The following is a 12,025-nucleotide window of genomic DNA, read 5'->3' on the forward strand; positions in this document are numbered from 1 at the left end:
CTAGAAATATACCAGGTAAATAGACAAAAACATCTTTGGAAAATCGAGAAATTTTAATTTCATTATAGCTTGCTTATGCATTGGGATTTGGCGGTAGACAACATAAAAATAGGAATTTTTAGTTAATTTGCTGGAAGTACAGATGCTTAGCAGTTGACAAAGTATAGTATTTTGCTCGCATATAATGAGCATCATCCGCTCACGATTGTACAACTTTTTTCACTTATAACACAATTGTCTCAATCGGGAATGACAGTTCATTACATGCTCATCTAATAATATGCTAATATGCTTAAAATATTCATGTACAATATACGATTTCAGTTTAGTGAATAAAACCTCATTTATCTCTCAAGTAGGTACCCTAAATATAGATGCCACTTGGCATTAATTACTTTATGAACATTTTTTACCTAAGATCATCGACAATCCCTTGAAGTTCCTCATTTTTCGCTTCGAGTTGCTCGATGGTTGCTTTGAGGGTTTTCACGTGTTTCCTTTGCGAGCTGTTCTCAAGTTGCAGTCGATGGTTCGTTCTCTCAAGGTCTTGAATACTAACTTCTAATTGTTCGTATATGCGCAGCCGGGAGTCGTTCACTTCTTTGAGAGCAACTGTTTGTTTTGTAAGATACTGAGAGAGCAAGAAAAAATATTATAGAGGTAAAATAGACGAAGGATGTTGTTAATTACTTCAATTTCTAGTTTCTGATCCTCGATGGTAGTGTGCTTTTCTTTCAGCAGAGTTTCGAGTTCTCGATTTCGTTCTAACAGAGTCTTTCCCAATTCCGCAGCTAGGTGTAGATCTGAAATGAATGTATTCTTCAATAAAATTCAGTCGTATGATTGGAAGTGTAATCGTAAGCTAGTGTTTATTTTTCGTGATCACTCCAAAAAATTAGTGCACACCAACATATAAATTTTAATTGAGAAACTTGTAGGAAAATAACCGCAGATATATATATTTACATGATAAAGTATGCCGTATATTACGGGGAATAAAATGATTTACCTACTGGATTTTTTTAACCTTGAAGATTGATTACATTTAATATAGTGTATCCCAAATTGGTGATCAATTGGTCAACGATTACTTGAAAACCATAATAGTGCCATAAATATCCAAGAAAAATGTCTGCTACTATTGACCAATATGTCTCCAAATTGGTAATCAGTTAGACTACTTTAAACTTATCGTAGTGCTTTGTCTTGTTATAGTGTTTCGTTTTTTCAATTTTCTCTGGCCTTTATTAAAGTGTTTCTTAAGTGTTTTTGGTAGTTTAGTGAAATTTTTTAAACCTTGAAATCGTAATATTTCATACACATTTCACTCCAAATTGATGACCGATCAGTATACGATAATTTGAAGTCTATAGTGTTGTTATAAAATAAAAACATTTAAAACGCCTTGAAAGTTTATTGAAATTGTTATTATTTTTTAAAATTTTATTACCTTGTAAGTCAGAAAGCCTTTTTTCCCTACGTATGCATCATACTCGAAGATTAGAAGTTTCAATACCGGCAATTATAAATACTTTAACAACTTTGTAATGCCTCTTGACGCCTAAAAGTGGCAAAAATTCGTTGTACTATTGGTACACTCCTAGCAAAAACATTTATAAATTGCTACTACTATTGTATTCATTCCAGCTCTGCGTTTAATTACTTTTAATTGATTAATACATTAATTAACTCGAACATCTCAAAGACCGGTTTCGATCCTATCACATGTCGTCAGTTCGGTTCAACTCGAGTCATTTAAACGCAGGTAAAAATCGGCAATATCAACGATAAGTACATTGGACCTGCAGGTAAATATCCTACCAACTCCATCTATCGTCTCCTTTTTGCTGCACCTCAACCAAACCTTTAAGTGTAAGTAGGAGCACTCTTAATGTACAATGTAGTCCCTATAATCATGAGTAATCAAAACTAATGCATATAATCGTAGCAAAAATCTGAGAAGATTAAAGCCTATTGCGACTTTGTGTCTCATTCCAACTAGCATTTAATCAACTCGAACACCCCAAAGACCGGTTTTGATTCTATTAGATATCGTCAGTTCGGGTCATCTTGGGTCAAGTAAATGTGACGAATTAAAAATGACAAGATCTAATAGGATCGAAACTGGTCTTTGGGGTGTTCGAGTTGATTAAACGACGATCTGGAATGAGGCATAAAGTCGTAATAGGCTTTAATTTTCTCAGATTTTCCCTACGACTATCTGTATTCGTCTTCATATTAAACTCCGTGGTAGTTGCGTTATTGTAGAATGCCCTTGCAAATCCTGAAAGAAAAGGTGAACTTTCCAATTCACTTGTTCAAGTCGGACATTAGTAATTAGAGACAAACACAATTGTTAAATAACTAATAGTCTTGCGGTTACACTTTATTTAAGCCGGCGATTGATACGAACAGATGAATGGTGGTGCGGTTAATTGCGGCAGGAAAGTGTACAAATTAACTTAATAAAACGGATATATTATCAATAAACTTGGTAAATATCACCGATTTTTCCTCCGGAACACACTTAATTTTCTCTTACGAAATCGTGTGGACATGAATTGTTTAATGATGTTTAGATATTAAGGACGATGATGGTGTAGAAATATTTAATTAAATCGCTTTAAGCGTGAAAGGCGTTTGCATGAGAATCTATAAGGTTGTCCTCATATTAAGCAGTCATTACTACCAAAGTTTCAAAGAACCGGGAAGATAATAATAAAGATTTTAACGAAAATTACTTGAATTTTAATTTTAGCCAGCAGAAATATGCGAAAATAGCCGAAAGGTTAGTTCAGGTTAAAAATTGAAATTCAGGTATTTCCCGATTTAACCAAAACGATAGATTTGGGAAAATTGGTAGTGCAATTATGGTAAAAGTTATATGCAAAAGCATGGCCTCTAAAAGTAATAAATTAAGGCGAACCTACCAGTCTTGTCAATCAATTGCCAAAATCAAATTTCACTAGATGCTAATTCATTTATTTTAGAAAATATTTCAAATTGACTCCATCTAGACATTCGTTGGTGTGGCATCAGAATTTTAGGCTTATTACTCGGTTTATTAACTTAATCTTCTATTTCTGCTCTATATAATTCTAAATATTCAAATCATTAATGCACCCAGATACCTACTATAAATCAGTGCCGACATTACGTTCATGGTATTACCTATTCAGCAACGGTAGTACAGTGCTGTATTAATGATTCTGAAATGGAGTAAATAGTAACCCAATTTATTCAACTGCTTAAGTAACGGTATAGGTGGTCTTCTTAGGCCAAAAATGTCAAATACAGCTAAACTATTTATCAACTATGCATAATATTTATGGCAGTATTTACAGCTTGATCTATCTGCGGGTAATATGCGAACAACTTTGAAGGAATGTTATTTAGTCATGCAGGAAATGTGTAGGTAAGCCCTCTGTTACTTGAATTAGTAGACAATAGCGTCGAAATAATTTTCAATCTGCTTAGATTTGACAACGTGAATGCATACGCCTTAGCTTTTTGTCTATTGCTAAAACGCTTTTAATTGCTAGCAAGCAGGAAAAAAGTGCCTATAATTTTCACCGAATGTTTAGGCTTAAATATCTGAGAAAGGGCTAGAGATAAATATAGGGTGTCCGAAAAGATCATGTCATAAATTCTAGGGAATGTAGAGAAGATTAAAATAATGCTAGTACTTTATATAAACAAATTTTCTAGACTCTCGTTACCAAGTTATTCGCTCTTAATATATTCAATGTGAACAGCTTAAGCCGTAAGACAGCAGCTTTGACAGCATTACTTTCTGCAAGTCCGAACATTAGATGCATATCTGTATATTTCTTGTTGTTAATCTCCATGATATTATTGAAATAACTAATGTTAATGACACTGAATATTGACATGAACATTTCTGATGACTTTAGCTGTAATACATTCCATTTTTTACAATAAACTGCCATTTCATTTGATTTCAAATTGTTGGCATGTATGGTGCATGTTAATAATAAAATGCGATATTCTCTAAAATAATACAAGGTATACCTTTTTTGTAGGAAAATTATTTTAAAAAATATTGATTTCGTTAAGTCACTAAAAAAATGAATTACTTTAAATGAGAAGTTTTGACTTCTCCTGTATAAGGAAGACATATCAAACATCCGTTTACATATGAAAATAAGCATGACTATGAGTTATTTAAACCGCCCAACTTTTATCGTTACCATGGTAATTGCCTGAAAGTTACAACAAAAATACTTTTTTTAACTTCTTACTTTGAGAGCGAATAAGTTGGTAATGAAGGCCGCTAGGATTTTTTTAATATGATATACTAGTATTATTTTAGCTTTCTCTATAACCTCTACAATTTGTGACGTGACATTTTGGGACACCCTATATACAGGGTGTAACATATCTTCATGAAGACATTTCAGGAACGATACTACTTTGCAAAATGATGAAAAAATGCTAACAAATCCATAGTCGAAAACGTATCAATTATCATTAAAACATTAATCAGCAAACTGTGAAAATAATGTCAACATTTATGAACTTCCATATCTTTTGTGGAGCCGTTTATTTATGATTTAAATCACGTAGCTTTTTATGCAGGTCACAGGCTTCATATCTGCAGTGATGTCGCATCTTTTCAAAATTAAGACATAGCAGGAATTTGTAAGGTATCGGTGCAACGCTATCAGTATTTAGTAGGATTAACAATATATAATTAAACGGCAACCGTGCAAAAAAAATAGTTATGTTTAAACATTTAAATATCTTTATTCTTTTTTAGCATATTAAATTTATGAGTTGTCATTTTACGTAAGGCGACTATCAATTGCTACACTTAGTGCCGCGAATAAAAATTTACGTTATTTGAACCATATGTGAGCAACGTAAATTAGCTAAAATTACACTTTTGTTCCAGCGAAAAGGGCGATCGAAAATATTTAGTCGCTCTACCAAATTTCTCTCCAGAAAGGAGACTGAGAATTTGTTTCGATCTATCTCCTATAACTCTCGAAATTTCCTATATGAATATCGAAATCTGTCCCCTCCCCATACATTAGTCATCTGCCTAATGTATCTATTCATTAGCCTAATGGTGCTGTTACATGTTAGCACAAAAGTTCATTCATCTAACTATGTCTTTTTTACACGCGATTAATGGGAAGAATAAAAAGAATGTAAAAATGCTTTAATAGAGGGAAAATCATTGGGATTCGCGTTTGCACGAAAGTTATTCAAGTCTTGTTGATTCCCACAATTTATTTAATAGTCTGACGGTAATTAATACGTATTTACCAGTAGCGGAACGTTCTCGATTTTGCATTTGACATATTTGGTATTTTCCTTATTTATCATTACTTCAGAATTTATTCTCCTTCAATTAATATCAGAAACAAACAGAATGTTATGGAAGTATTGATCTACGGTCCACCGTCTGAAAAAAACTTTTCGTCTGGAAACGTCTATGGACTTATTTAATTAGAGATATTAAGCACAATAACCGTTTTAGGGGGCAAAAGTTCAATGTCGCAGAATTACCCTCAACCAATGGCAAATTTAATTGCATATTTATGAAATATGTACTTTCATGGAAATGACAAACGAATATTCTCTAGCGAATTAATTAAATTATAATGATACGTCGAGCGAATAACAGAGATCTGGCTGGGCACTGCAAGAACAAGCGGTAGGTTCTTGGTAGACAGCTTAATATAGCATTATAATTCTTTGCAGGTGCAACACCCGTTATGTTATACGTGCACGCCACTAAATACCTCTATTGTGAAATGTATTTCTTAAGGCTAATCTGATTGTATGGACGGACACCTTAGAAGAAATGTATAGGAGATTATTGTAGCATTTGTGATTGATACAAGTGTCTATTTTCATGAAGATCATACATCATACTATATATAATAGTGTGTAGATTTTGATCTTCAAGGTTTTATACAGGGTGCTTCCTAAGTGCGGTGCGTAACTTCAGGACACAATTAATTATGGTATTTACAGAAAAAAAGTTTCTCTAAACATGTAGCCGGACATGCTTAGATTCCGAGATACAGGGTGTTAAAAATTAAAAAAATATATTATTATTAAAAATAAAGTTGGAACAGTCAAAGTACTGAAACAATTATCGTACATTGGTAAAGGGCTGCGTTTTTAGTATAAAGTCAATTTTTATGTGCTCCAAGCGGTGTAGGTTGGCATGAGTCAGTCGACGTTTACGTCATAACATGTAGAATTTTTATTATTTTCGGACTCTCCTAATATTTTACAACAAAAAAGGTCTCTTAATTTTTTTGCCTAACACTAACATATTGTTAGAAAAAAACTTATTTATTTAATCCAGCTGCAACAAAAATAAGAAATACGCATGATATGTATTTTTTGTTGCCTTAGTTTATTGTTCGGCACCGAAATTGTTAGCATTTTGCTAGTTATAAGTTGTGAATCAAAACTTTAAATTAGATAATAAAATTCGAAAACAAATAACTTTACTACCGTTGAAATGACTCGGGTTCATCGATAACTTTCCTAACCATAGCTAAGGCATATTGATTAAACGACTAACATACGTGCTAAATATGTATGTAATGTCAATGAATACGTTCTGGCATGATATTTTTCTATTATGTAGTTAATTGAAAGGTATTGTGCAAAAATGATTGAGATGAGACTCATTTGAGTGCTACACCTATATTCATGGTTTTGTTTTGCCGTAATTACTATCATCTCAAAGAACATTCTGTTATGGTAATTGGACTTTTCATCCAGTACCGTGATATCATCAAATGACTTGTGCTAAGGACATGTTGAGAGAGAGCACAGTTAACCAACAATCATTTTTGAGACACTAATCTAGATGCAGTAGAAATTCAAGGTTTGTGCGCGCAATGTTTGTAGAGCAAATTAGATTTGGTGCAGGTAGTTGGTCATTCAGTTACAGGCCAGCAGAGGCTGAACTCAGGCGCTCAGCGGACACGGTAGTTTCAAGAGCTACATCCACAGAATAGGGAAATCAGGCTCGGATTGCGAGAACTTCAGATATTGAAGGACACTGCATATTCCAATGCCCGTTGAAAATGCGTGGACAATCGAACTCCAACATCCCTCATCAACGGGGTGTTGGAAGACAAAACAAATTGGGACCGCCGTAGCAATGTTATTTGTGCGATGATTAAGGAAGAGGAACACGTACCATTCAAGAAGGATAATAATTTCGGGCCTAAAAGCAATTGATAAGCGAATCTCCATGCTCCTCAATAAATGTTTTATGCCTCAGAGATTCCGGGTCATTGTAGACTGAAGAAAAAGAAAACCCAAAGGTTTTAGTGGATAAGCGCCTTGGTGAATCCCTCACTATCTGGTTGTCAGAACACCAGATAGAATATTTTAAAATTTTCCTCGAGATCAAAAAAAAGACCTAACGAGACAGATTAGCATTTCCTTATTTGCTGTTACGGTAAAGATAAAATAAATTAAAAGTCTATTTGAAGAATATGTATATGAAATAGAAATTAAGTTCCTAACTAGGCATATGGATCTAAATAGGTATATACTTTCCATGTTACCTAAAATACACCAACAGTATAAGGGAAACCAAAAAATGTAGGTACAAGTAAATCGATTTCTCTATACAAATATAGAGCCATGGCAGAGATCCTGCATTAAATTTAGTTGATTTGGTCTTTATGTCTTCGAAATTGACTAGAAATTGATTTTGCGGACTTTTAGCAACAACCCGAATCTACTTTAAATGCAAATTTAAGCATGTTAGATGCTGAGTTGAGTACTTTCTATACTTTTTGCTCTAATTAACATAGCTTAATAACAACAATCATGCTAATGGTAAGAGCATTTCGATGGGAACAACTCATTTTACTACATCATACCTACACAACTTATTAACAATAACTTATTTTACTGCAAACCTTCTTAATTGAATTCACGTGATGAATTCAGCTCCCGTCTTAAAACTTAAATTTGCTTGTTCATATTTAGTACAAAATAATTATTACTTATTAATAAGAGCTGTAATTAGTGCCAAGCCGTCAATCAAATTGGATTATCACATGCAATAGTTAAGTATTCATTTTTTTTACAGTATTTTCATTCTTCGTATTTCGTTTTTGAATTATATCCCTATAACATAATCTCTCGATTAAGTACGTATGTACTTAATTGTCTATAATTGATTCTGGTGGGTAGAAGTATTACTTAAAAGATGGAATAATATTCCTGAATATCTCCATTTTAATTGCATTTCATAATATGCGATCAAGTTCCCTTTCTAACCAGTCTTTAGTTCTTGATACATTCATCATTCATCTTTCGTCTATAATCAGAATAACTATAATCAGAATTTGATAATGTACTCTAAAAGCAAACATGCCTGGAGACGATCCCAAAGAGATAATTTTTATAGAAAAAATCTTTTTAAAAATCTCTAATTCGAGTTACGCGAATGATCTTTATAAAGGGTGTTGGCTAAAATATTCCTCTCATAAAAATAAAATTGACAATTTAATTAAGAAATGGCCAATACTGGCCAAAAAATTAATGGTGCGAATTTAACAAAAAAATAACACTATAATAGATTTACTGATATATTTAACAATTCCACGAAACGAACTACGCCAACTGTCTTTATACAAGTGAGTAGCTAAAATCGTTTATATTCCTAGTTATTTATACTTTGATCTAAAATCAAACAAAGCCGTACTAGTCGAAAATTTAACGAAGTGATTTTAGCAGAAAAATTAAAGACTCTTTATCACAACTCATCCAATATGTTTAACTTCGTCAATGATCTTTATACAATGTAGTACTTAAATTTTGGCTCTATAGTCATTAGGACTGTAACATTTCTGGTTAAGGATATCTATTTTACTTGTCGGAATACTTGACAGGAAATTTTTGGTCAACTTATTGATATGTTATTCATTTTATAATTATCCAGGTTAACGGTCATATTCGAAAATTTCCGATATGTATATAATTCAGTGACCAAATGGAAAATTCTCACCCTACGACAATAATCACAGAAATTGTCAGTTTTATCTAGCATCAAACAGGCTCGTACTGCACAAGAACCCAAGGGAGTAATTTTCACAGTAAAATTAAAAACTTTTTATTACGTATGCATAATAATCCACGTATTATGCACTTTGTAGCGTGCACAATACAGGCTTTATGATGCATACATGGTTACTAGGAAAACCATATTATAAATATTTCAACTCCAGCACGTTTAAACACCTCGACAAAGTCCTAATTCTTAAATATTATACAAAATTATTGTATAATATTCGTGTATAAGAGTTTTTAAAATCCTTGTGCCTTATAAAACACTCCGCTTTGGTATCAGGTTTCATAATATGTCGCACGTGCTTTTAAGGCATTACACCCTTGGATTGTAATATACTATTTTTATCTCTTTTTATTGTTTATTTTTTACTGCTCTTTCTGCTTCTTTAGTTATATTCTACTTAAAAAAAGAGTAATGTAAATAATCTTTATACAGGGTTAAATTTATACGACAGTAACGTGAAAATAATAAAATAAGTGAAAAAATGATTCCGCTATTAGAATAATAAAAGAATTTTATTGTTTTGTTATCGAAATATAAACATGAAATATGTATTACCTGAAGTTTGCTGTAGACATTCCAGCTCGATTGTATAATCCCAAAAATCCAAGGAATTCACACACGAATCAGTTGTAGATGGAAAATCGGCGTTATCACCCATCGTGAGTTTTTGATTTTCCCTCTAAGATGAACCCGATTAACCCTAGGTGTTATGTCAATCGGTGAACATCCCTCAATGCCGAGACCAGTGAACCGCACCAACACCTTCACCGACCAACGAACGAATGGTACTGTAGTACCACCTGATGCCGAGTAGCCAAATGGTACCTATACCGGGTACCCCGGTGCACATGCCTGCGCCGATTGTCAGGTAAGTAAAGGTAAAAGCAAAATTGTCTGCCGCATTCAATGGTAGGGAAGTTTACGTTCTTCAGTTAAAGGACAAGTTAATGGAGTGGCTTTTTGTTGTTTCTTCGTCGGCTTCACGATATTGTTTTTATTTTTATTACGGTTTCGATAAAGGTTTGGTTTATCGGTAATTGGCGTCATGTTCATTATCAGTGTGATTTCATAATTGAAGCATGCAAGGAGCCCATCGCTAACGAAATGAAAATTGTGATTTATAGATATTATATATGACAGTGCCCAGAAGGACATGTGAAGAACTATCACCCACATGCACTCTTCAAGTACTTTCTTCCTGTTGGCATGTCTTCGTCCATGTTTGGTTTGCATAATTGCGAAGGCAGAAATGAAAGCGTTGAATTTAGGGTCTTTCGTTATGGTGAAATCTTGTCAAAATCTGTTTTACCACTCTTACGCGCTCAAAGGCCACGTCGTTTTCAGCCTTTTTTCTCGTGTTCATCAATATTTCTTCCTCAGTCGAATTGTTAAATTAATTACCGTAATTTATCGGTATTTTACTAATTTATAACGTGTTAGCATTCATTACCATTACAACCAGGAAAATAACCTTCACTGAAGTGAATGAAATAAAAAGAATTACTCAGTTGCTCAAGTCGTTCTGCTTGCTGACGATCTTTTTGAAGATATGATATGTAACGGTCATGCAAAAAACGGGATTCACTACAGGGTATTCCAATTTTAACTTGCGTCCTTTCAGTGGGTGGGAGAAAATCGCAATACAGGATGACTTTGTAAATAAACATTACATATTTGAAAAACGTATATTAACAAACAGCCTGGATGTTATATAATTTTCCTAGTTTTCGAGATATTTGGTTCAAATTTGAGATGCATTTTTCTTCTAAGAGTTCACATTAGCTCACCTGAGAACTAACTAAAACGAGTTCGGAAATCTATAAGATGATATCTTTGAAGGACCCCAGCCCCTTCAGTGCTACAAAGTTTTTCGTAGTACACCACTGACTTTCACTAAGCCAAATTTTAAGTTTCTTGTTCAATTTAGAAACTTTTTCTCGGATTGGTTCATATCTGCTTGTTTTACAGCAATTCGCAAAAAAAATCGTATTTAAAATTAAAAATATGTTCCAAATTTCATTCAAAATACCTTCCATTTCCATGCTAAAATCGAACATTCTGAGCTAGCTAAAGCAGCGACCTTCAGCTCAGATAATCCTCATTTCCCTGCAAAAAAACCCATATGTAATATTTACTCTAATAGTTTTTAAGTTTTAGCCCTAACTTAAAATGGTACAACTCTGCTCAGAAACACCTTAAAATTTAGTGCTAAAAACAAATATTCTGAGCTGTGTGGACAAGCAAGTTTTAGCTCTTAACTTACGGGGTGAAAATACATTCTTGTTTATTCGTTTTATTTTAAAGTTAAATTACGTTTTCAACCCTGAGTTAAATCGCTATAATTCTACTTAGATTACTTTAAATTTCTGTATTAAAAATATGAATTCTGGCTGTGTAAGAAAAATATTTTAGCTCAGATAGATTCCCCGCATTTTTGATATGAGGGACTGCAAAAACATGCGTTTACACTATCACTTGGAAATCTCAGATTTGTTAAACCGAAAAACCATGGTTTGTTTTAAACTATTGCAACAGGAGATAAAGTTAAGTGTCATTACTCTTTTGCTGTTTTTCTTTATAATCACGGCAAATTCAACGTTTCACCAAGTCGGTAGATACATTCATCAGCAGAGATCTTAATCTGAATTTTTTTAGCTTATTCCCGTGTATCTAATGAGAAACGATATTTTGCTATTTTGATGTCTCAATCCTATAATCAGACACTGAAATTAAGTTTGCGTGACTTCATCAATCCCAGAATTGTTTCTTTACCACGGATTGCACTTTTACGTTCCTTCACAACATATTTATGCCACACGCCACATGGATAATGGCAATATGACTCTGATTCAATATTATATCTGGTGTGAATCAGCTTAAAAATATACTGATTTAATATAAACTAATATTGCTTTATCACACGCTAGATGTTGTCTA

At 33.2% G+C, this 12,025-nt stretch overlaps 1 protein-coding gene across 6 annotated transcripts in view; it reads right to left on the minus strand.

Moving 5' to 3' along the window:
- The window catches only part of centrocortin (cerebellar degeneration-related protein 2-like), a 59,979-nt gene that overhangs the window by 9,227 nt on the left and 38,727 nt on the right, over window positions 1-12,025 (minus strand). For 5 of the 6 annotated variants that reach the window (XM_066391522.1, XM_066391524.1, XM_066391521.1 and 2 more), the window contains 2 exons: window positions 691-803; window positions 414-631 (listed from right to left, as the gene is read on the minus strand). In XM_066391522.1, the coding sequence (XP_066247619.1) occupies window positions 414-631; window positions 691-803 (331 nt within the window). Of the gene's footprint in view, window positions 1-413; window positions 632-690; window positions 804-9,643; window positions 9,945-12,025 lie in introns of those variants that run through there. The other variant, XM_066391519.1, reaches the window with a different exon arrangement.

This window comes from Euwallacea similis, chromosome 7 (genome assembly GCF_039881205.1).
Source record: "Euwallacea similis isolate ESF13 chromosome 7, ESF131.1, whole genome shotgun sequence".
NCBI classification, from domain to species: Eukaryota; Metazoa; Arthropoda; class Insecta; order Coleoptera; family Curculionidae; genus Euwallacea; species Euwallacea similis.